The 26,697-nt window shown below is 43.9% G+C and overlaps 2 protein-coding genes across 2 annotated transcripts in view; both read right to left on the bottom strand.

The window, feature by feature from the left end:
• The window catches only part of phc2b (polyhomeotic homolog 2b (Drosophila)), a 335,956-nt gene that overhangs the window by 30,565 nt on the left and 278,694 nt on the right, over nt 1-26,697 (bottom strand). The gene's annotated exons all lie outside the window — the stretch shown is intronic.
• The window catches only part of LOC142887339 (metabotropic glutamate receptor 4-like), a 147,523-nt gene that overhangs the window by 6,039 nt on the left and 114,787 nt on the right, over nt 1-26,697 (bottom strand). Inside the window, exons 7-9 of the mRNA XM_076024908.1 lie at nt 19,580-19,780; nt 10,255-10,391; nt 8,155-9,090 (exon numbers count right to left, since the gene is read on the bottom strand). Of these exons, the coding sequence (XP_075881023.1) occupies nt 8,155-9,090; nt 10,255-10,391; nt 19,580-19,780 (1,274 nt within the window). The remainder of the gene's footprint in view (nt 1-8,154; nt 9,091-10,254; nt 10,392-19,579; nt 19,781-26,697) is intronic.

Below are 26,697 nucleotides of genomic sequence, written 5' to 3'. Positions count from 1 at the left end.
GTTGCACCTCGGTGCTATTCAAAGAGAGCACGTTGTGTCACAAGTTATTTCACCCTGGAGCTGCGGAGAGGAGGCGCGCGTGGACAAAGAGCTCGGCGGTGCTTTTGCTCTGAAGGCCTCAATCCTCAAAAACATACCTAACATGACCGAAAGCATGTATGGCAACAAAGCATGGATTCAGTTTATCATACAAAGCTATACGCTGCAGAGCAGCGATTTGCACGTTTAGAACAAGCTGTTCAAAACCCCGGGGCCATTTGACAGACTCGTGAGTCATAATTCCTCCTCTCTTTTTTCACTGACTCGTCCCTGGTGCCGAGCTAACTACAGAGCTAAGACAAGGCAAGTGGAGTGACTGCTATTTTAACGGCATTTGAATGAATATAGGAATCTAATCATTTCATTAGTCCAGTTGGAAAAGCAACAGCGCTGGTTTCTGCTCTCTACTCAACTTTCCTTCCCTTCGACAAACACAGACAACATGATTCAGTGCCGCAGTGGGCGGAGCTTGTGTGACCGTATGGATTTCCGCACACTCCAGGTGACGGACCCAAGCGACTCAAAAACCTGTTTCTCTTTTGTGAGAGAGCCCAAAAAAAGTGCGTCAGTAAAAAAAGATGACGTTACTCACTGAAAATACATAATATGCAGAGGTTGTGGTGATGCTTTTACCCCTGATGTCACACACACACACACACACACACACATGTGCGCATGTTTTAGGGGAATTGAAGAGCTCTTTTTAAGGTAGCACTTGAGTTTGAGAGTCTGCTTAATTTCGGTGTGTTTCACTGCTGTTGCAAACGCTGGCTGAGAGGAAGACACTCACAAGTTCTATTATGATGTGTTTTTGTGGCAGGAAGTATTCACTAAGGGCAATTTGTTTACCCCTCAAAGTACCATCACAATGGAGATGTGGTGCTGCTACATCTAGCCCCTGGACACCTCCTCCTTTTGATACATCACTTGAAAAGCTGCACTAATGAAAAAGAAGAATATGACCTGAATGTATTGCCAAAATGTAGAGGCATATAGGCATTTTTTTTATATTCTTTCTTCTTTATGGTGCACATAAATAACATATATATCACTTGAGAGGGAGTGTCTACAAACCTGTGCCCACAATGGAATTTATTTTTGATTATTTAATCATATATTTGCTACCATAAACAGTTCAGACACTTGGTAAAAACAAATTGGTTCTCAGGGTTTGTCTGTGTCCCCCCTCTGTGGCAACCTCCTCATATGTCAAACACGACTTCCAGCCCTTATCTCAACACGATCAGTCAGCAATGACTAATTCAAACCCTGTCTGAAGCTTCTCATTCTAGCATCTGCTGCTGTCACATCCGCCGCATACCATCAGTCAGTCAACGGCAGCGGAGTAACAGAAATGCATACTCAAATAAATCAATAAATCACACAGGCCACATAAGTGGGATGAAAGGAGCATGTATGAGTGGCAAACACTGTTGTAAACGATGGGGAAAAGGCATGGCGGAATTTCAAACAGACTGGCTAAGAGCAAAATAAAAACTGTTGATGGTTTTAGGTCACAAAGGGATCCTATAGACAAACTCTAAAGTAATCACTCTTTCCCAATGACTTTTTAAATATCTATCTCACCATGCAGTTGCGAGTAACAATCCACTATCTTCTGGATCATAAACATGCTTTATGTGTTTGCTTTGTGCATTAAACTATAAATATTTGATATAATTCCACCCTCGCGGTGCTATCTGAGTGAGTTTTCATCTGCCTCTGACCCTCAGTAGATCACTGCTGGTATTTCATCAAAGCAGTGTAACATTTAACTCCCCAGATGTGACCCCTGCATGAATATCCAGTACGCTTTTTTTTTTTTTTTTTTTTTTTTTTTTGCGTGCGTCTCCACAGTGCTTCACTTCCAAGACTCCCTGCCTCTCATCTACTGCTGTGGGGAGGGCGGGTGGCTGCAGAGCACTGTGGAGGAATAAGGGCTGGAAGGAGACTGGGACAGCTTCTCGGCCTCCTCTCAGCTAGAAGGAGTGTTAACCTTCTATCTGGAGCCTCAGGAACAGAGTATTCCACTAAAAACACTCTATTCTGCACCCAAACAAAATTCAATAAATAAACAAATGACACTGGCAGCCATTATTGTCTAAATTATGACTTTTATGAATTTCAAATCAGCTGAGATAACAAAAACATATTGGTAACATTAGAATGTTATTGTGATTATGAATACGATTAATCCCAATTTCATTTTCATTTGATATATTTGATATGTAAAATGACACCAGATTGGTTTCTTGAAATCATATTGATGTGAAAGGAGCATTTTTTTCGTTGCTTGGACGTGGCTACTCTACGATGAGTGTAAATCCCATCCTACAAATATTGACACCAATACCAACTTTGGGGTTGATTTTACAATTATCTGTATTGATCCGTCCACCACTATCAGTAATTGGCTAAAAGGATCTCCGTCTCACCCACCCCAGTGAGTTGCACTAATATACACAGTACATACACGGTCACGGAGTCATGTTTTAGTGCGCCAGCGACTCTTGGCGCTCCGTCTATTGATTTGTCTTCCCCTGATTGCAGTGCACTTTAGCAGGCGCGCACTGGCGCTCGTAAATGTCGGCGGCCGCGTATCTCGCACACCTATCATCACGCGCTGCCATTAGCAGATCGCGCTGGAGGCAGTAATAATGACGGAGCGAGCTGCTGCAAGGGAAAAACCATCAGCGCACGGGTGAGGATGAGTCGAAATAAATCCGACGCCGCTGCCTCGGGAGGGGAGCGACCGCTGAGTGAGATAACCTGCTTGCGATAACTGATAAGGTGGCTTTGCGATGTAATAAATGTAAACAGGATTCGTCTCTAAGCGGGGACTCGGGAGTGCTTCAACGTCGAGAGGCAAAACATCACATTCATTTAAACCGCAACGATTCCCATCCCAGCAATGAGACAATGCCTGATTTCTATGCGGAATTGTTCGGCAGAGGGCCCCGCTGCCTCAGCGCTCGCTGTAACTGCACTCTAATTAAACTAATAAACAAATCGAGCCCCCCCAGGGGGCACGATAAAGGAGTTAAGTCAGTTTATTAAAAAAAAATAAAATAAAAATCATCATAATAATAACGATCACAATTATTTGGCTTGAAAAGCCATTACTGGAGCACTCAGAGGTCAACAGCCAAGACGGGGTTTTGACACCCAGAGGTCAAAGGCCAAGACGTAATGAGCGCAACGACTTTTCTATTAAGTCCAAGAAGACTCTCTGCTCTTCCCGCTCTGCAGCATCAATCTTCATTACTTATCTCAGGGGGTTTGCGGGACATTGTCGTGAATAACGCGCAGGGGCGGAGTTGCGTGGTGGTCAGAGGTGGCCGTGACCACCCCACTGCGGGTCAGGGGTTACCTTGACTAAAGGCCTCACACTTCTGCACGACAGAATCTCAAGTCATATCTTCATTTTTTCTGATGTACAGGATCTTTTTTTTCCTGACTTGCTGATTGGCCTGGATTCTGCTTTTGAGAAAACAAGAAATTTGATGTTTAAAGATTTCCTGTTCTCTACTCCATAGGAATGATGACTGGCCATTATAAAACAATTAATGAATGCAAAAACTACAGTAACAATTAGAATAATAATATTAAAATCAGTCAAGCAGTTGTTTCAGGTATTCATTTATTGCCACTCTATGTGAGTTATGATCTCACCCTGTGACCACCCAAGGGAAATGACTGATAATGTAGACTTAAATACTTAAACTGAACGGGCCGGGAGGCCTGGAGGCTGGGTTGGTAACAGGTAGCAATCAGGGAGGGGGGAAATAAACTGAACCGAACTGAACGTGTGCCAGAACCCTTCAGTGTGGCATCTGGGCTCGTCGATCTCGCCGCTACTCCCACTCTTTGTATGACAGGTTGCACCAGCGGACGCCTTTCGTGGCCCGACCTGGCAGTGCCAGCGGCTCGATGAGACGGAGGAATAAACAGCACCGCTCGATTAATCAGCCCATTCATGCGCGGAGAAAGCGGGATACCCTTTGTTCGCGATGATTGAATGTGAACTGAGCCTATTGTGCCCCAGCCTCGTGCCGGCGCGCGCTGCCGTCCGAGCCTCCTCCTCTACCTCCACCATCTCCTCCTCTTCGTCCTCTCCAATCTCTACCTCCTCCTCTTCTTCCTCCTCCTCCTCCTCCTCTACCTCCACCTTCACCTCCTCTTCGTCCTCTCCAATCTCTACCTCCTCCTCTTCCTCCTCCTCCTCCTCCACCTCCACCATCTCCTCCTCTTTGTCCTCTCCAATCTCTTCCTCCTCCTCTTCCTCCTTCTCCTCCTCCTCCTCCCTGTCTTTCCGGCAGCCGCTGATTTGCAGCATTAGTCCAGGTGAGCAGGTGCCACTTTCCGTCCCTGAAGCTGGCACAAAGTCGGATGATCGCGCTCCACAGACGGAGCAGATGTCCCCGTCTGAATGATAGAGGGGGGCGTCCCGCGGTGTTCGCTACATTTACTCCGGCACCAGATGACAAATAATTGACTTTGCACGCAACGTTGAGGCCCTGCCGCAAACTGGCAAGGAACACACAGTTCGGTGAGATAAGGTGAATCAAGACACGGAGGGGGAGGAGGAGGAGGAGGAGGAGGAGGAGGCGGAGAACCTTTTAATTGCTGCAAGACACGCGTCAACGTGGGCTGCTCAGCTTTGTAGGGGGGGGCTGTCATTTGTGGTGGGATGATTACGAGGTATGTGTGTGTGTGTATTTTGACATGTTAATCCCTTATGAAGGAGCATTGTTTATGCAACGGCTCGGATGATTGTGAGGTTTCACGACATAACTCCTTCGGAAACCTGCTCACTCATGACTCATGTTTTGAACACTGAAAATTGTTGTTCAGTCTTTGGCTCGATACAGTTCAAGACAAATTTGGAGTTCATTGTGAAAATATATAATTTTTTCTATAAAGACGCCAATTATCAAACCCCTGAAATCCACATGTTCCAACGAAAAACAAAGATACATTTGCAGGTTTTCTTTTGTGGGTCATAAATACAGGTTTAAAAAAAATAAAAAACAAAAACAAAAAAATCATCTAAAAAAAACAATTGTATTTTATTTAAATGAGTAAAACCTTCTCAAACATAGTCCAGGCTTTACTTTTTGTCACAGTGATGTGGATGCTAAGAGACTAAACAGGTGTTGATGGGGTTTTCATACTTTTGTCAGCTGGTGCCCACGTGATTAGCACAAAATAGCTATATACTCTGCTAAATTGACAGAGCCATGTTTCTCAGCCATGATCACATGGTTGCAGTGTCTGACTGAAGCTCAATTTTTGGCAAAGATGCACCGCTCGTACTCAGCAACACCAAAGACCTGGACGATTCCTGCCAGTTTCCCTTCAGGTTGCAGAAGAAGGTATGGCCACTTTTTTGTTTTTGTATATATATATATATTTTTTTTTTTCGATAAAGCTGCCAGATCCAGGGTGCAACACGCCTTTGGGGCCACTTTGTTAATTTGCCGTCAAAGCCAGCTCTCTTCCTGTGGGCTTGGATTCAGCTCTTGCTTGACAAGCCCACCAGTTTACTGCAGCATTGTTTGAGTCTCTCCTTCATGCCATTGATCCCTTTCTTTTTCTTGTATCCAACGACTGAAGTTAAATGTTTTGGTTTCACTTTTCCGATGACTTCTTTTTTTTAACTTTTAAGTAAATGTTATTTATTTATCTTTTTATTTCATTTTATTTTACTTTACGACTGCACATTCAATTGTTCGCTACTGACAAAGAAAGTACATCCTACCTCCCTTGCTAATGTTCTTCGAGGACAGTCCCCTGGAGGATGTCTAGACAAATCGGGCTATTTAGTGCTTCATGCACTGACTAGATTATACATTTATTAGGGCGCAGGCAAAATTACATTTTCCTGTGAGTCGACACTCCAAAATGACACTTTGGTTATACATTAAAAAATATTATTTCTAAAATAAGGGAAGATAAGAATGTGGGACATTTGCCTCAAGCAACTTTTCTATTATGTGCCCTATTTCATGACTTACCTGAACAACACCAGGGGCTATTGAAGTTTTTTTTTTTAATGTTAAAAAAAAAGAACATCTTTGCATTTTATTTTCTACAGGGAGCTAAAAAAAAATAATGTGAGACATGCTACAATATATATTTTCGATGTGCTGGGAATGAGATAGAAAGTCTATGCATCAAATTGTCCAAAAACGATAGGGAGTAGGATTTCGCTTTCACTTCAGGGTTTTTATTTTTTTTGGATTACTCTCATTTTACTATTCATAGCCACACTAGCTAATGGATTACCTCATCCTGGTTAGGGAGCTCTGCCTCAATCTCTCTGTGATTGTATTATTCCCTTTCATCTTCAGAGGAGAGGAGATGGAATGATTAAACAAAGACCTCGCAGATATCCGTGGCTGCTGTTGACATGAGACTTAAGATGTGCAACATTCACATTAAAATATAATGTGGGCTGGGTTGGGCTGTTTTTTTTCCATATATATTTTTCCCCTCCCTCTGCGGTGCTCTGCATTTGATTCTCAAGCATGCGCGCTGAGTGCGGCCACTACTGCAGCGCATTTTGTGAATGTAACATAAACAAACATTTATCTATTTGTTCAGCAAGTTGTTTTCTCGGCAAAGCTACGGGAACGCTTGGTTTAACCGGAATTGCCAGTGGATTTGCAGGTGAAAAGAAGCCAAGATGGTTATTTTGTGCTGCTGCACCACAGCATCAAATGAATATGGTACAAATACAAACGACTGTGCTCCTGGTCACACTGTTAATGCAAGTTGAATGGAATGCCGATTATCTGCAGTAGTACAGATATATTCTGAGGTTGCAAAACATAGCAGAATACACACAGAGACAAACACCTATACATAGAAACGTGCACGCATGCACACATATGCGCACGCAGACTCTCTCAAAAACGGTTTTCTGCAAAGGCAACTATTACAGCCAGTTTTCCAGGCCAGCATTTTTGATGCATTGTTTTGTTTAATCCCACAGGAGAGGAGGTAAGGATTAATTTGTTACATCTGTCAGACCCATGCTGGCACCGCTGATAGTGTCCATGCCAGAAAGAAGCTTTCCCCTCGCCACTGTCCTCTCTTGTAGCCTGCGAGCTTTTGTTACGCTGCCAAAAGACCTCTTTCAACTGGATTTACACATTTGTTACTGTGCCGTTGTTGTCGCCCTTTGGCTTTGTACCCGGACCGTCTCAGCTGAACGTGCATCTCAACCCCTGGTCTCCCTCCTCATGTCCCGTCCATGTCCCTCTCGACCTGCCGTCCCCGCCCCCTGTGCTCCCACTGGACGCGATCCAGGACCACGGTTCACGAGGTCGAGCACATCGATTTGACACGGGGATGCGAGCGCGAGCTTGTGTTTGGGTAAACAGCTCATGGGTCTCTAAAGAACTGCAGTGCACACACACACACACACACACGCACACACACGGTCGTCATGTGTGTGAGTCAGAGGCAGGCAAGCTGCCTGCAGACCTATTGGAGAATTAACTCATAAAGCCGTGTCCACACTTAGTAGCTTGTTAGTGGATCTGTGATATTTTAACTGCTGGGATCTATTCATTTTCCTCTCTGAAATTGCCCTTGTTGTGAAATAAATTCAATAAACAGCTCTTAAAACCTTAATAACTCAATACGTAATCCAATTTGGAGCCTGGTAAATGTTTTTCCTATTTTTCTTTTTAATATGGGATGAAGTGAAACGTAAATAATCAAATGAATTTTACTATCATCAATAGTTCTAAAACAAAGACTTCCTGGCAAAGCTGCATATTTTGACATTGTCCAATATCAGTTGAAACCGACTGAAGCTCCTCCCAAATCTTGTCTACAGGATTTGCAGCAAATGTAAACAAAGCTAGAAAGCTGGTTTAATAGAATCAGTGGCTTTAATCCAGCGGCTCACAGCGCCTGCAAATTAGATCGAATAGATCAAATTTAAAAAACGTTGTTTTTCTTTCAACATCGTTTCAATTTCTTGCCGATTGGCTCTCGCAGGAGGTATTAAAGCCTACATTGCATGTGGCAAATGGTGGAGGCAAACATCGCCAACAGCTGGCAGGAGACAAACAGAATCCCGTGAGATTTTTAAAAGCTTACCTTCTCCGTCGACTGCGAGGTGCCGAAGAAGATGGGGATGAACGCCAGCCATATGATGCAGGTGGTGTACATGGTGAAGCCAATGGGCTTGGCTTCATTGAAGGTCTCTGGAACCCCTCTGGTCTTAATAGCGTAGACCGTGCAGGTGACCATGAGCAGCATGCTGTAGCCCAGCAGGCAGATGAGAGACAGGTCAGAAATGTCGCACTTGAGCACGCCGCGGGCCATCGTCGGGTTGGACGTCCTCTGATCCTCGTAGTCGATAATGGCTTTGGAGGGATCTGCCACAAACCAGACGCACACGCCCAGCAGCTGCACCGAGGCCAAGGTGAAGGTGATGACCAGCTGCGAGGCCGGCGATATGAGCCTGGGCGCGCTCACTGACATGGTGCCCTGCTCGAAGATGCGGTAGATGCGATTGGTCTTGGTCAGCAGGGCGGCGTAGCTGATGCTCATGCCCAGGCCCAGGAAGATGCGTCTGAGCGAGCAGATACCCGCGCTGGGCGTGGAGATCATCAGGAAGGTGGTGGCGTAGCAGAGGAAGATGCCGGTGAGCAACACGTAGCTCAGCTCGCGGCCGGAAGCCTTGACGATGGGCGTGTCGTTGTAGCGGATGAAGGTGGCCACGGCGAAGACGGTGGCCACGATGCCGGCGACGGCGACCAGCACGGGCACGACAGCCCACGGGGAGCTCCACTCCAGCTGCACGATGGGTATGGAGACGCAGCCCGTGTGGTTCATGTTGGGCCGCAGGTCGAAGCGGCACATCTTGCACGTGTAGGTGTCGGCCTGGTACTGGTAGCCGTCGCAGCGCTCGCAGTGCCAGCAGCAGGGGATGCCCTTCACGATCTTCTTGCGCTCCCCCGGCTGGCAGGGCTGACTGCAGATGGAGGAGGGGATCTGCCGGACTCCGCCGGGCCACTGCATGGAGCGAACCTGCGAAAAGTAAGTGGAAGAAGATTTGAAGTGGACTTTTCCGAGTTTATCTCGAGGAGCACTGACGTGACAAAGTGGCGACGCTCCCAGCGGCCTGGGAGTTTCTGTCTGTTCGCAGCCAGCTTGGTTTACCACTCCCACCACCCTGTCTTTTGTTTTCCGAGAGATCGCTTTTATTTATTTATCTGAGCCCAGGTGGGAAAGGACAAAAGCGTTCCTGGTAGATTCAGCAAATTTACCAGCGTGGGGTCAAATCGTCTGAAGGGCAAAAAGCATGAGGGGGGAAAAGGGGAAATCCATTGTGTGCTCTTCAGGGACCTGACAGTTGGTCTTTGGCTCTGGTAAATAGTTTGTGTGTGTGTGTGAGGGGGGGGCAAAAAAATCAATACTCTGCTCTATATGATCAGAGAACTTGAAGATAAATTCTTCTTTGAGCACGCCACTCGGTTTTGTGGATTGCCTACTTTAAATAAACTTCATAATTCAAATCCATCATTTCAAACAGGTCCGCAGTCTTTTTTTTTTTAAAGGCTTTGTTATCAAGAACGGTATATTTGTTTTTAAATGTGCAATTTAATTAAAAGCTCAAAGAGCACTAATTAAATACAGATGGCTTTAAAGGCAGAACTGACATGTTCCTCAGTAGGTGCTCATCACAGCTCCCTTTCCCTCAAAAAGTACTTTCTCAGAGTAAAACAAGGCAACACTGGAGCCACTTCATTTATTTCCCTTTCCGGGCCCCTTTTCATTTTGCAAAAGCATCATTTGTTTGGTTCTTTTATGTAATTTACTGTTATATTGCAGCCTCTGCTCGCATATCATGTTTTTTTTTTGTTTTTGTTTTTTGTTTTTTGATGCAGCAATACAGTCTTGAGAGACGACAATAAACACGCCTGTCACTAAGCTTTGATTGCTTTAAAAAAAAAAAAGAAACAAACAAACAAAAAAAAACCGTTGTCCGCCCTGTTAATCATTCAGAGTGCCCTCTGAATATTTACACCTTTGAAGATGAAACTAAGCCTTATCAAATGGATCAGGAGGAGTTGGTGAACAAACTAGCAGCTGCAGAGGTAGATCGGCGTCAAAAAAATGCTAACTTCTGCTAGCTTAGCACCATCACTGCTTTTGGGAAGATGCGCTGCCGTGCAGGGGTTGGAAACTCACATTGAGATGAAGCTGATCCGTCCAGTGGCCGATCACTTTGTACTCCGCTGTTCCATTCCGGATCTGGTACTGGTAGATCTCGTAGCGACCGGGGGCGTCTCCGTTTTCGTTGAAGAGCACCGGGTTTCCTGCAATGCCTGCAAGAAAGAATAATGATCAATATACACTGCCACACACACACACACACACACACACACAAACGATATTCCTGTCAGAAGTGTGACTCAAACCGCTGATCAAGACTGGCGACGTGACTATACTCCCTTATGTGAATGTGTGACTACCAAGAATTTCCCCCAGTGGCAGCCAAGTGATGCAGAGCGGGCACAGATCATTCTCCTGACTCCCTCTGGGTAAAAACAAGCTGCTGAGAGCTGCTGCGTCGCATTTCGCTCGTCAGACTGAGAGTGCCGTCGCCCGCGTCTGTTCCCCGAGCTTTGTTTCGCTTGCCATCGTGCAACATTCGTTACGCTGTCAGAGCCGTGTGACAAAACTCCAGATTGGATATAAGCCGCAGGTCCGGAGGTGGATGGCTGACCCTGCACTGACCCAGCGACAACACTCTCCTCTGTCTAGTCAGAGTGCACCTCGCTTCATAGCGCCGATAATGATGGCAAAAGGCGCCGTACTCCATGGGCACTGTTTAAAGGGTAGCTGTGATGGTGCGTCGCAGAGAAGGAATCTCTCCACCAACCACGCGTCTGGCCCGGCACTCGGTTTAATCATGCTGGAGCGCTGAAAAGTTTCCCCTCGCAGCTAGAGCAAAAGGAATCTCAACTAATTGCGTTCCTCATCAACTTCTGACAAAAAAAACGCCCAAACCCTTAAACACAGATGAAAGCGATCTGCTCCCGCACGACTCTTGCTATGGCTGATTTATCACCAGTGAGTGCCAGTGAGGCTAAATAATTTAGCTTTACTATTTTTTATAACAACTCATACGAGAGCTTAATGTGACCCAACAACTTAGAAACGTGATGATATTTATATATTTTTTTCCCTTCTATTCTTGGGCTTTGTCTTGGCTCAGAAGGGTGCAGTGCCCTAATCCAGATCTTGATCAGTTGGCTCTCCAAGATTACAGCCTTATCTTTTCAGTCAACCTTGCTTCTGCAACAATAATACCCACATCATAAAGCCATGAGTGATCATCTATGGGTAACCGGGACTCACACATATAATGGGATAACGGGCAGAATGGCGTTACATCAAACAACATATGTCCCCCATTGCAGATCTTTGTGGCGACAAAATATTTTATTTTTCTCTCCTGAAAAGCATTTTGGAATCACAGCGACGCGCTTTGAAAGCCGTCGGTCTTCAGCTGTCACAGAGATGCCCTCAAGCCATCAAATCGCGTTGGCCATTACTGATCCAGAGGGAGGAAAATGGACTCTGAATGTGACACTGATGGTTCTTGGGAGAGAAAAAATGTCTCAATATTTCCGGCAACTCGCCACCGACCTCGCACGCAGTAGAACTCTGGGGTCGCGCTTGTTTCATATACGTTGACTGCTGCAGTTCCTTCAGAGGTGAGTTCAGGCCAACACACAACAGTGTCTCACAGTTTCATCAGTCTCAGCAAAACAGCATGGCAGACAACACAAAGTCTCAGCCCACCATGAATGGATGTGCTTGCAAGCTGAGCGACACATCAGTCTAGTTTAATTTAGTGACTTTGCCTTGAAGTGGTTGTGCACATATATGAAATCATCAGCATCATATACTGTATATGTACACACAAACACACACTCATGTGCTTTTGTGTTTTTTCCCATGTATGATCTTTGCCAAACGAGTACTGACTGAATGTCTTGTTGAAAGGTTGTTTAGCTATTGAAGATTGGAGTGAGTCACAATTAGTTTTATTTTTAAATATGTTGATATTAATCAGTCAAAGACTTCTGTTGTGTTGTGTGTTGCTTGGATTTAGGCTCTATTTCCTGAAAAGTTTCCTCCAAACAGGTGTCTTTATGAGGATAGAGGGCGTTAAGAAATGTCGTTAAAGCGCAGCCTCTTATTTAGTTTATTAGGAAGTGCAGCTGCAGCTTAGCTGGAAGGATAGCACATTAGTCACACAGTGTGCAGTGTTCAGTATGAATCTCCACACAGTTAACTTTCCTAAGGGGGAGCATTTACTGTGAGTCCGGAGCAGTTTCACAATTAAACCAGTGCATCTCTGAGGCTCGACAGCAGGGCATCTGGAAGGACATCAAGACCACCTGCTTCCAACATTGCCACCAACATCTCACGACTGACACAACTGTTGTTTTATGTTTGAAATTTAGAATTACTAACTGACTATTTTCTTTCACTAACTAATCAGATCAGTTTTTTTTTTTTTTTTTTTTTTTCGGTAAGCACTTTTTTTTATTTCAATACAAATTTGTAAATATCTACAAAGTACTGTGTTACGAGTGTAGCCATGGTGTAACACAGTGGTTCTCAAACTTTCTCTGTCACGCCCCACCTTGGAGAAGTGCAGAGAATAGCCGCGCTTTCAGGGGTCTTGTTATAATGAAATTGACCACATCAACAACATCAGTCATGCGACAACGTCACATTTTCTACCTGCCACACGGGCTGACGTTGAGCGCCGTGGGAAAAGTTCCGACGTGAAAACATTAGTTCCCCCGCGCACCCCGTCTCCCTCCCGCCCGGTGTTTCGTGGCCCCCCCTCCCACAAGACGTGACTCTGCGCGCCACCCACTTTGAGAAACACTGGTGTAACATTTGTTTCAGTGATCAAACAGTAAACTGCAATGAGGTTGGTAACATCCCACAGCAACATCCCGTTTACAATGTCACAGTGGAGGGCCACACATTTCACATCTAGGCCTTTGGTCACATCCTACCTAGTCCAAACTAATTTAATGCACATCATAATACTATAAAAATGTCACAGTAAAAAACAAAAAAACAAATCCCATTAGTGAATGACAATAACATTTTAGTTACTTTATACAACTAAAAAGGGAACGAGTGGAAAGGGATTATTTTTTAACACCAGAAGCTTAAAGAAGGTAAAAGGGAATGTTACTGCTCCAGCACAAGAGTTAAATAAATAAATACAAAAAACACACACAGGAAGCAGTTCTGTATGCCAACGCATGCAGTCTGCCTGCTCTGCACTCCCCTTTTTCTGCTTGACAGCAAAACCTCTCAACTCTACTTTTCCTAACAAGGCAGAGTGAGTGCTTTTTGACAGAACGGCCGAATAAATCTAGCGCGATCTACAGTTTTGTTTCCTCCTCCCTTTTGACACATAGCAACCATATGGCGTTAACCAAGCGTTAGCGCAGCGCTATACCTCTCCAGTGGCCCCCATCATCGCAAAACAAATGAAATCGGACAGATCCGGCGTCCTCGTTCTTTGGCAATGAAATGACAGACAAAAGGGGCCGCTGGGGAAATCTTACAGCGCCGCTCCTGGGCCGAGCTGTGCCCCCCTTCATTAAGTGTGACGTGGGTGGCGCAATTTTCGTCCGGGTGGAGCGAGCATGGGGTCAATATTAGAGCAGCAGATGAGAATTTAGTCCCGCTGTCATGCGGCCCAAACTGCCTGTCTAAACAGTCGGGCGTACGAGCCGTAATGAGTTCCACAGAGGCCTCTGCCACAGCAGCTCTGATGTGACGGTGTGACCCCTGGGTCTCGTGTGTGTGTGTGTGTGTGTGTGTGTGTGTGTGTGTGTGTGTGTGCGGTGCGGACGTGCGTGTCTGTGTGCCACCTACTACTCATTTACTACACTCTTTGTGCTCTCAGGCGCCAATATATTCCTCATAATTATATGTAATATTTAATCACCACCACCAACCGCCCACCACCTCCCGCCGCCTTAACACACCTTAATAATTACTCGAGCGCGATCATTAATCCTACACGCGCTCAGTCCGCACGGATACACACGCGGGACAACCTTGGCGCAACAGCAACGCTGCTCGCTGCCCTCTGCACCGGCCATTAAGCCTTAATGACCTGCACGCGGCCAAGTCACGGGAAATTTACCGCGGATCTACCCCGACCACCCCCCCTCACCACCACCACCACCAGTAATGCGAGAGTGTCTCTCCCGCTCACTCCGTCACTGTCGTGACTTTGTGTGATTAGTCAGTAATGGCAAATAAGTCGGCGCTACCTCCACGAGTTCCCCAACTGGCTCTCCAAATGTGTTTCCAACTTTAGGCCGTCTCGTTGGGAGGATTATTCGGAAGCGACGGTGCATTTGAACATTTGTGGGAAACAATGAGCGCTTGCATGAAGTATGTAAAGGGGGGTTTCATGTAATGGCTACAGCGAATGAATGGGGAGTGTGACTTATAATGGTAGAATTTACTATGACATGACTCCAACAGCACATGGTAATGATGTCTATTATACTATCTCTGCTTTATAGTAAAGGAAAGCACACTTGCGGTGTTATGATAATGCATACATAAAAATAATGATTTATTGGCTCTTTTAAATCATTTCTGTGCATTTTAAAGAACCCCTGCAGCACATTTCTCGAATACAAATCATGCATATGGATTAATAAAACATACAATGGGTGTTGCCCATTGGCAAGATGCCATGTAATTCTTGTTCTTAATGCAACTGCAAGATCGCACAAATGCAATCTAATAAATCATAAATGTCTGCATTGCACATTACACATGCAATCTTCAAAGAATGTGATGCCATTATTATATTTGTGCAAAAGTGTTCTAATCTTTCTTCACTACGGGATTTGAGTATGTGCAGCAGATTGCCTTTGAATCAACGCAAGGATGTTGGGGAAAAACAGCCTGTACAGGATTTTACATTAACGTTTATATAACAAGGCAATACTGCCACACAGGCTCTTCAAGTCAACCCAGTTCTGGATGTTCTTTTCAAACACATTCACCCGTTCACACCCACATGTCCACAATGGCGGCAGTGAGGGCCATCTCAGCTGTCATGTGCTCCATTCGAACACTCTGCAGCTCACAAATACCGCCACGCCTGCGGGTGGAAAACGGGGCTTCTCATCTTCCTCAGCTGTGCCTTCACAAAGGTTAGAGGTGGAACTACAGAACCTTTTTCATTAGCAGACATCAGCTCCACTGTTTCAGTAGCAGAAGTGAATATACTGAATGCTATATATGTCAGTATATGTATATATATAGTGTATGTATAGGGAACACTACTTCAGAAGACACTACTCTTCAGAAGATTGCGCTTTTCTTTGTTTATCTTAAAATGCTGTTAAAAAGCTGATGATACACGGAAATAGAAGAGAATTCCACCAGGACCCAAACTCATAATTACACTGTTCCCATTTGGTCCCAAGAAATTTCTGACCAATCATTGCAGTTGGACCGAAAGATCGTTGCTATCAGATAGGCAATGCCCATTGCATATTAAATCTTGCTAGCCAAGGCTCTGAGCCTTACTTGCTGGTGGACAAAGAGCAAATTGCTCATCAGGTGAACACTTACGCCTGGTTCACACCGGACGCGGAAGCGCCGCGCGCTTCAATTCGGCGACCATGTTAATCAATGTAGTGGTTCACACCAGACGCGAACAGCTCCACGACGGTCGACAAGAGCTTCTGCTCAGCTTCAGTCTTTTTTTCACTCCCACTCGAGGTTTTTTTTTTTTTTTTTTTTTTTTTTAATCATTTTCATCATCGTCCATCTTGCCTTCAAAAAAACTCTCTCTGTCTCTTCTCTTTCGGTCCTTACCCATTTATTTGTCACACTCAAAACCCAACCCCCAGCCCCGTAGCAGCCCGCTCCCTTGCTCACTTTCGTAGGTAGGTGTGTGTGTGTGTGTGTGTGTGTGTGTGTGTGCACGTGCACGTGCACGTGCGTGCATGTATTTGTTTGAATGGAAGCGCTCGGCGCTTCCACGTCCAGTGTGAACCAGGCATTAGGATAGAAACCTTTATCCGCAAAACAATGGCAGACAAACGTGGGCGGCCGACTTGGAGTCGGCCTCCATTGTTTCCTTCAGAAGCGTGTTTTTCTCGCTTTCCTCCTCCGTTTATCAGGAGTATCAAACGTTACCTTGCCAATGCATGCGTCTATTGGGGAGCACAACTTCGGAAGGAAGCGGGAGCTGTGAAAGATCTTTTCTTTTATTTTCAAGTGTTGTGTGAAATGCAAGATAAAGGAAAGTTATTTCAAATTTCAAAGCATTTCAATTAGTGTAGGACAGGGGACTGCAAATCCAGTCCCCTGCAGAAAGCTGCAAACTGCTGCAACTCAAAAGTCGCACCGATCTTCGGTTTTTAAAAGCGTCCAAACGGGCGCCAAATGAAAGCCGTGCTTCACACGGATGAACACCAATGTGCCTGTGCTGACATCCGATACCGAAGCACTGCATCACATCATACCACCGGATTGTGCACTGGAGACAGAGATTGACAAGCCCGTTTTCACCGTCCTGAGAAGCTGATTTCACGTGTACCAGGGCGTGCGTTATGTACGGCCACCCTCAAAGCCTCTCTGAAATAGCTCAGCAGTGAGATTTTGCACATCCTCGCCGACAGGCAGGTCAGCAATAAGACTCTCAGCTCCGCCGGGGAAGCCACACAAACACCGGCCTCTTTTCTTTCACCCGGGGAGGGGCTGAAAAAAAAACCCACATCTTTCTGTGCGCGACAGCAAAAGACTTGAAACACTGGTGTGAAGCTGCTGCTTTCAACCGTGACCCATTCAAGTCCAAGCAGCACCCCTGTTGCAATAGAGGCAGCAACGGAGGGCGTGAAAAGGAAAAAGGTAAAGGTATTTGATTCTCCTGCCGTGCCGGCTGCGGCTCCAGCGAACAAGCACTTAAGAAGGTGCAAATACGGGCCAAGTTTGCTCATCTGCGTGTGGAATATCGTGAGCGTGTAAAAGCCTCCGGAGGGAGCAGGCTCTCCCAGGGTAATGGGAATTTCCGAGCTAAGCCAATAGTCGCTGGATTGCGTTTCATCATTTTTAAAAGGTTATCTGTCATCAGCCGGCTTTCTCTGTCCCCTGATGCGATCCCGACGGCCCACTGAGGTATCAAAGATAAACGATTCCGCGAGGGCTGCGACCACTACGAGCCTTTCTAAAAAGCTTTTTGACATATGACCTTTATCTGATGAGTTTTATTACATGCACAACCCCGAGACACAAAGAGAATTTCCACCAGAGCGCGATGACCGCATATCCAGGGGATGGCGCAGCACTGCAGAGGAAGGAATGCAAATTATTTTTAGCAGATGTCCGCCGAAATCGCTGACAATAAACAGAAACCTGCAACAATAGATTCTTGCTGGCTCAGCCTCAACGATGATTCATGTCAGCAGCAACAACAACAAAAAAAATAAAATAAAAAAAATGACCTACTTTTGAGTCAAATATCTGCCAGGTTGTTTGTAGAGTGAGGAAAAAAATATCATGACTCCTCCATGTTGCTCTTCTATTTGTCACACACTAATATCACAACACGGGAATATTGTGTGTGAAAATATATGACGCCGTCCAGCACCTGCAGTTAGGTTGTTTTATACATCTAGACAAGTTCAATACACCACCGTGTGCTGATGCAATTAGATGGTGTGCAGTGTAACCTCAGGGCAAACCCTCTGGTCAGGTGTTGTAACATTAATACAGCTTGCTGGGTTGGAAGAAAACTCAGCACAACAGAACCGATAAGAGCTTCGGGGCTCCATAGCCTGAAAACCTAGTGTAACCCACTTCACGAAAAGTAGTTCAAAATAAAAGAATAATAAAAAAATAAAAACTACAAGTATCTGTGATGAATGAGAGATTAGATATTATTTTACATTAATAAATGACACCCTTATTTTACTCGTTGGTGGTCTGGATGGCCACTGCACTATGAATCCTGTAATATCCAGCAGAGGAGGCAAGCTATCTATCTATCTATCTATCTATCTATTTGCTCTTCCTGGAAGTGTCCCTGGTATGTTGTGACCACGAGGAAAGAGCCTGCATTTCGCCACACATTACGAAGGGGACATTGAAATTCTGCCAATGTAACAGGTGATGTCAGACAATTTTAGTTTTTCTTGGTTTAAAAAGCAGGGACGTCAAATGAATCATTCATCTGTACAAACACTGCATGCTCAAGCGTCCCAAAAAATAGTAAGAGATAGAAGAATAGAAAATAATAGAAATAATAGAGAGCAAGAAAAGGTTTTGAAATTTGGATTTGTTTGAAATTTATTTTCTTGAATAAAAAAAAAAAGTCTCATTCATAAAAATTATTTGCACTAACACACTGCATATGTGGGTGCACTCAATAATTCATATGCAAAATGTGAAAAGAAATTTCAGTGATAGCCGGGTGAATGACGGAAACGTGGAGGTTTTCGAGCAGGAAGAAAAGACGCAGGTTTTGAGGTCACGCTCGGCTGACCAGGAGAGAGATACACTCCTCTATCAATTTACACAGAAATTGATTAGATTCACAGTCACAATTGTTTCAGTTAGTTTCCAATAATTGTATTTTTTTTCTCTTTTTCCCCTGGAGACTGTAGCATGATTAAAATACACCACTTCAAAGATAAAATTGCATTCGCAAAAAGAAAAGAAATCCAATAATGGAACTATTTTTTTTTTCAAGTGATAAAGTTTAAGAGCATTTTAATCATTAATACCCATGGGACATGAGCTGCAAAAACATGCAAATACTCAGTATTTTTGATTGACGACACTAGGAGATGTAGGTGACTGGGATTCGAGTGCTGCAGATGTTTGAAGATTCTGCTTCTCGAGGAGGGATAGCGAAACTTTCTGAACACTGAAACATGTTTTTGAAGTCCTGGGTATTTAACCCTGGTGGGGAATAAATTGGAGGTGGTCCTTGAGTTGTCACACCCCATCGACATGCAAGTTGTTTTGGTATTTCAACACTCTTGACAGACATGGATGTTTGGCCAAGCATTGGATGGAATATCCTATTCTAGGAAGCTGGCAGGATGTGTCATGAAAATCTGGAGTATTTGACAGTATTCCTGTAGCCTTTTCTAACATTTTAAAGGAGCCACAGATGTAGTCTCTCTCTCGCCAGGTGAGAGCTGCAGCAGCGTGACCGTAATTGGATTCTGGCTGTGAGCACCAGTCCTGCCCCGCAGTGCTCCGACCAAGTGTGTATTTATTGGCAGTTGGCTGAGGTTTGTGAATGAAGTCGGACTGGATGAGTAGGTCAAGAACTTCACGCTCAAGCTTAAGGTTGCAGTGCTGCTGGAGGCTCCCTTTTCTTTTGAGATCTTTTTTTTTCCCGGTAATTCCAGTGGCTTCGTGGCCACGCAAGTTGAAATGGCACAAGTCCGAGTAAATCCGACAACCGCAAATCGCGACTGACCTGCGAAGTTGAGGCGGCGGATGTGCTTGAGCAGGTGAGAGCCGTTGATGGGGTCCATTTTAGCGCAGAGGCCCACCTTGCCCGGACAAAGCTCCTGGTGCATGTTGTGCAGAGCGTGAGCCATTGCGTACACCGCATCGATGACGAACTGCACCTTCCCTTCCTGCTCGTAGTTGGAGTCCTTCCCGATCCGCTCCTGATCTGTAACGGGCACGGACACGTCAGACACATGGTGATCACAGCTCAAATTGTGCCAATTGATTACATGCAGTCAAACACAGCCAGCGCGGTCACTCGTTTGGCTAAACAGTCTGCAAGATCGCTCATTTGCATCTGGGGGGGTTAACAATCAGTCTGCAATCGTACGAGCCACATTGTCTAATCAGTAGAAATCTTCTGATTCAAGTGTTCATTTGTCCCTAAAGCAGATGCTCATGCTTATCTCTCACTCTAGACCAGTGGTTCTCAAACTTTCTCTGTCACGCCCCACCTTGGAGGAAGAAAATTTTGGGGGCTAGAAGCCCCAAATTTGACGTGGCTGTGTCTTGAAGGATCCCGAGGAACCTGCAAGTGGTCCCCAGGCCCGATAAGGCTGGAATTAGGGTTAGGGTTAGGGTTACTGCTGGAATTAGGGTTAGGGTTTCGGGGTTCCTCATGGGCTAGAAGCCCCAAATTTGATGTGGTTGTGTCTTGAGGGATCCCGATGAACCTGCAAGTGGCCCCATGTCTCCAGGACAAAGTTGACTTTTGACCCCATAGACTTGCATGGCATTAGGGCAGTGGTTCTCAAACTTTGAGAAACACTGCTCTAGACAGTGCTTCAGGCCACTCTGGACAGCAGGAGGTGCATAGAAAACCCTGAGAGTTCATTAAGATTGTTTTTATTAGTCAGAACATCCATGGGTTCACGGTCAAGTTCTTTTCCATTCAAGTAGCGCTGTTTGGATCAGAAAAGGAAACACAAATTCACATATTCACAGATTGGATTTGTGCGTAGTCTGGACCTGAATTGAAAATCTACCAACACGTCTGCAGTGTGAGCAGGCAAATCGGATGTTTGCTGACAATCAAAATGGTTGAAGAAAGATAAATTAATAATGGCACATTCTAATGCATCAGTGGTGCTAGTAAGCAAAGGAGGTCCTCTCTACCTTATAATCAAAATAATTATTTGTGCTTTTATATTTAGTTGGTCAGTGCAATCGTGCTTTCTGTTGGCAGCCAAACTGCATAGAGATGCACGTTGTTGGCAATGTTAGAAAGCAGACGTGATTGGGTGGTACAGAGAACTCCAATCTCAGTTGCTGAACTTGTGTGAGCCCAGCACTGTGAGGCCAAGAGGAAAAATGCATTACTTCTCTGTGAATCTTTCCCTTTCTTCACTTAATGGGTCTTGCCTCTTGCAATTAGCTGGAAGGTAAATGTCTGGATCACTGCGGAGGAGCAAATCAATTCCAATATCTGCAGTGCAAGGTTTTCTCCCTGGGGAAATCTCATCAGCTGGAAAACAAAAACTCTCTCCTGTCCGGGGAGCAGAAATACATAGATTTCCTACCCAGTGATCCTGTACATGAACATCAGGTTTCGCACCTGAACGTCTCTGCCAACCACAATTAACTAGCACGCTGTTTTTCTATTACAACTTCAAAGGAACTAATATTCAGCAAGTCCCAATGTGAATTCTTAGCTGCTTGATTCACAGGCCAACCCATGAACTAAGCCTTTATTGCCAGGATGTATTTAGAGGCCAAAACAATAAGAAAGCAGGGAGGCAGGAAATGGAGACATCCATTCGCAGGACGGAGATAATCCGCTCCAAGGCTCAACGCTATAAGGTGAAGGCTAGTTTATTAATCCCGGTCCAGGTTGTGCCGTAGGTTGTTGTGACGTTTAATTGCTCTGAGGAGGCGGGGCTTTTAGAAGCGGCTACAGCATGCGCAACACAACGACTCCTTCCCCATGAGCCTAAATTGTTAAAACCACCCTCAATCTAACCGCGCCACATACAGAATCAGGTCTGTCATTTAGCTTAGCGACACACTAATTACCCGGGGAAGAGGAAATGATAGAGAGGCGTCTGTTTGTACGCCGACAAAATGGAATTCAATTAAGCTTAGCAGGTTGGAAAGAAACCATTTGGGAATTTGCAGCAAACATATAGAAAAATGATGTCAACATGCTAGGTTTAAAAATTACCCTGATACCGTATTTGGCGGTTTGAATGAGTAAGTATTTCCCTTTTTGGTGTATGAAGTGCTCTTTAAGAGTTGATTTGCAAAATGTGCTTTATTACCTTTAAACGTAGCCAATTAAGGCATATTCATTTGAATCTTGCAGTCATGAAGGTTTGTAAAATTGAGTTGTGGGAGTTTTGAAATTACATTTGTGACCATCTTCGGTTTTTGTTTGCGTGGTTGTTATGATTTACTATTTCCAACAAATCATCTCAGCTCAGAATTTAATCGAATGGAAAATCTGAACCAAATGAACTGATTTTAAAATAAAGTACTAGTAAAGTAAAAGTAGTAAAAAATAATAATAATAATAATAATAATAATAATAATAATAATAATAATAATAATAATAATAATAATAATAATAATAATAATACGGTGCTCAAATATACAGGAACGAGGAGACATCAAGAAACATATGCATTGTACATACATGTTCAACCTAGTAGATTCTGTTTTTTTTTAGTTGGCACAATATGTAAAGGTATGCAAGCCTTTGGAAGAACGTTTCTTAAATCATTTGTATTTATCTCATCAATATTAGCGCAAAGAAACCAGAGTGTGCACTTGGAAAGTGACTAGACAACGTTGTCAGCGCTGATTGGCTGATGATTTTAATGGCATTGCAAATACGGTGAAAACTCATTGTCACTTTCTTGCAACAGGTAATTTGTGCTCAGTGAGTAAGCACTAGAAACACAGTTCAAAAGAAAATAAAATGCACACAAGTTGCACAAAATCTTAAAAATATTATAGTATAGCCCAAAAAAGAAACATGTTTAATGGGCTGAAGAATCTGACATAAAAAATAATGAATTTGATCGGAATATTACATATTAGGTGTTACAACAGTCAATCGTACAGCTTTCTAATCCTCGTATACATTTATTCAGTGGACACAATTGTGATAAAATAAGATAAGATGAGTCTTTATTGTCCGATGATGCGGAAATCTGCTTTGTACACAGCAGCCAGGTAGTGGCGGTAAGAAGAAGGTCTACATGAATAGACAATTTATAATTAATCAGTGATTTATCAGACACATTCTGAGCGTTCAGATAATGTCATACAGCCCCTTGAATCATCTGAATCATCACAGCCCGCCCCCCCTCACAATGCCGCCTTTGATCCAATACATCACCAACTCCTTGCGGCAGACCAGAGAGTTTTAACATCCCAGATTATTTCCAGAGCTTCTAAAAAATGACTGAATCATTGTTGGAGGTTACAGCTCGGTAATTAAAGGGCCATGGGGCATCGATTGGACGAAGATTGTCCCTGTTTGGCCACCATACTGTGCCACGGGGGATCCTTCCTTTAAGCCACTGTTGGAGTGAGGGAGATATCGCTGTTGCAGTCTTGGCAGGCCAACCAGACTAACTTTGAAGTGAAACTTCAGCATAAAATCAGTTCCCTTTCCAACCTCACTTCCCCTCTTTCTCTCCTCACTGGCTCTTTTTGCAGTTACTTACATGGTGCTGTTTTACTTTTGCATAAAATACATTTAAATGAAACAAATTGCAGAAGTTCTCCTCATCGTAGACGTCACATAATTAGTTGTGAGTCAATTTGTGTTGCCTCAAACCTTCAACTGGGTTTACATCCTCATCATGCTGAGACAAATGAATTTTCCTCCAAATTAACTATTTAAATTTCAAATTTTATCATTCCATCTGTCATGAGATAAGATGAGCCTATATCTTCCTACAACAAGGACATTTGCAAGCTTAGCTTTACGACTCCTATTGCCAAAAATATTATTTCAATAATGAATATTTTTTTTTATGCAAAATTGATATTTGGGCAGATGATAAAACCATGCAATTGTAAAAGTTTCACTTCAATTATAGAGCCTGTCATGAATAAACTAGACTGAAAGAATTGATTGTATGAATAATAATGTCCGACTTTAAAATTTAGAGAGCTGCAAACTGTATCGTTTTCTATGTCAACAAAATCTGCCATCGTTTTAACTGATTGAACATTCAGAATTCATTTAAGAGATTAAATAAGTGCTTTTTCTTTTAGATTGAACCTACAATTTAAAAGCAGCCAACTTTGAAAGCCTTGCTATTTTAATTATACATGACATAATTTATGTCTCGGCAAGCCAAAAAGTTTCCTCAGACGATGGCGGTGGATTTTGTCAGTGAAAGAAACCTCCAGCCAGCCACTCTACTCTTCCATAGCTAATCAAAATTAATTCTGCTGGCTGGTAAAACTGCAATATAAATTAAATCCTTTCTCTGCTATCAGGGTTTTCTGTCATTTGTACCTGCCAGTATTTGAAGTGGGTTTTTTTGTTTTTTCAATTATGGCTCACCACCTTGTAGTGTTTTGATGTGCGAATAGAAGGGGAAAACAAAGTGTGTTCTGTGGCTCTGCTGAGCTGTTTGTCTGCATCTGATCTAAGTCACTTTCAATAGCGTTCACTTGCAATTTTGAATTAACTTTTGGCTATTACTTGGGTTTAAAAGGAGGAAAATACTTTTTTTCTAATACTTTTGTAACTTTTACATTGAATATAAACCAGTTTAAAAAGGAAATTTCCATAGTTTAGAAAGCCTAAAGCATGTTGCCCCATTCCCACTTCATGAATCTGTACTTGACATTGATTTGGCCTGCAGATCTAATAAAACAAAAAACAAACAAAAAAAGCAACTTGAAATTATAATTGTTATAATTTTACAGGAAAAGGTACCCCCATACTGGGCTACATCTGGCAAACAGTAAATAGTCCCCATAAAAAGAGTTTAAATGTTATTGGAAAATGGTCATCTGGTCATCTAGGTTCCGTTCCTTATCCAAGATCTTCTTCAAGTTGATGATGTAAATACCATCACTTTTCATCTTGTACACATACTAATCCATTTGGAAGTCCAAGTTGGTGCCTCCCAAATGGGTTCCTGCTGCCAGGAACTTCAGCACATCCTCCTCCTTCATTTGAAGGACTTCTAACTTTTAAGGGTTTTATTTGGAGTAAATGTAGTTGTTTAAACCTCAATTTGATGGTTGGTTCATTGAAATAAAGCCAACAAAGATTTTCCTCTGACATTTTCTGGTGTAAAGTCTCACAAGAAGAGCCGCTGCCAGACCAATTGTTTGATGTCTGCGGTGTGTTCCCCCATAACCAAAGGACTTGTGAGGTTAACTTCCAAAACAATATTTATAGCAATAACAACTGGTTCACATATTGAGAAACGGCTGAGCACCTTCCTTTGGCTCATGAACACCTGACCAGCCAGGTGTGAAGTGAAACTTCTTCAGTGCCTTCGACTGAAGCACTCAAATCTGTCAGGCGAGCTCGCAACAACTCCCCTAAAACCAGTGCATACTGGGAAATGCGGGAGCATCATGCAACCCAGAGCAACATAAGTGGTTTGAAAATGAGATCCCTGAGTGAAAAAAATGCAGAGTTTCCTGCGCTTCCCGACATCATTAGTTCCAGGGATGCTGGAGGAGGGGTCCCAGCGCTTCCTCTCTGTTTTCCACATTAATCAATATCAGTTTTACATCCCCTTCGCTCGCAGATAAAAGTCTCAGCCTCTTCACCCCAGTCGCTGGAGCCCTCCTTATCCTTTGATCACGCCGAGGAGTCTCGCCCTCGCAGGACATTGATAATTCTGCACCCTGCGAGACCGTGGAGACGTGACAGAACTCTCCACCGGGACTCCACTGTCACACACTTTAGCTGTAAAAAGGCTTTAAAAAAATTTTTTTTTATCCACACCCAGCAAGTACCAGGTACATAATAATGTGCCCTTTGATTGTAGAGGAACTGCTTCAAGGTTGGACTCATTGTGTGTTCTGCCTTTCTATGGTCTTAAACAAGTCTACCCATCCTGACCTCTGATATACGATTTTCAGTACTATTCGTCGTAACAAGAGCATTGTTGTTAATGTTGTTTATGCATTAAGGTTTGGACAGTTTAGTTTATCAGGAAAAATTTAATAACACAAGAACACAGCATGAGTTCATTAAAGAGGGCGTCATTTCTTACAGTATGAGATCTATGCAGTTCTTCAGGGTGGTTGGTTGGGTTTGGAAGCATTTGTAAAAACATTAGTTTGTCAAAAAGCTTTATGAAACAACACTTTTCATTTATCATCTAATCTCTAAACTGAAAAAAAAAAACATTGGCTGTGTGGCCTCATCATGTCCATCCCTCTATTTTTTTCACCTTGGCTTAGGGTGAAGGTGGGGTTACATTGTGAACGAGTCGTCAGTTCACTGCAGGACAAGTTCACCACCAGATCCCGCTGATTAAAAGAAGAGTCATCACAAGTCCCTCGACATATTGAACCGTCGAGTCCATCTGAGACTTGAGAGACTTGGATGTTATTCCGGGGAGTTTCCGCTTGCATTACACACGATTTCCATCCCCCCTCCTCCCACCACCACACACACACACACACACACACACACACACACACACACACACACACACACACACACACACACACACACACACACACAAATTGCTTAGCTGTCAAATATTCTAGTAACCCAACATAAAACACCAGGGAGGGTTCGTTAAATTCTCATTAGCTCAATGAGGGGGGAAAAAAAAAAAAAACTTTAATACATACACAACACGCGCACATATTTCACGCCTCAGCTATCGTGATGACGTAAACGCACGGTCCGAGTGTTATTGGGAGTTGCTAATCAGGCGCCTTGCCTCCGAACTGTTCTTGAATCTCTTCAAGGAACAAGTTGGTTTTCATTTCTTTTCATGGCCAGAGGTCCCTCAGGCAGATAACGAAGGGTCACTCCGAACAGAATCGACTCCAGCTCATCTATCAGTGTTATCCAAGCCGCCTGAACATTGGCCTGCGTATAACCCCTCTAAATTCCCTCTGCTCTCAGCGCTGGGACTTTTC

The sequence above is a fragment of the Nelusetta ayraudi genome, unplaced genomic scaffold, assembly GCF_046127955.1.
Source record: "Nelusetta ayraudi isolate G7.1 ecotype Tasmania unplaced genomic scaffold, CSIRO-AGI_Nayr_v1 ptg000017l, whole genome shotgun sequence".
Classification (NCBI taxonomy): domain Eukaryota; kingdom Metazoa; phylum Chordata; class Actinopteri; order Tetraodontiformes; family Monacanthidae; genus Nelusetta; species Nelusetta ayraudi.
This window is presented reverse-complemented; position numbering and strand designations above follow the sequence as displayed.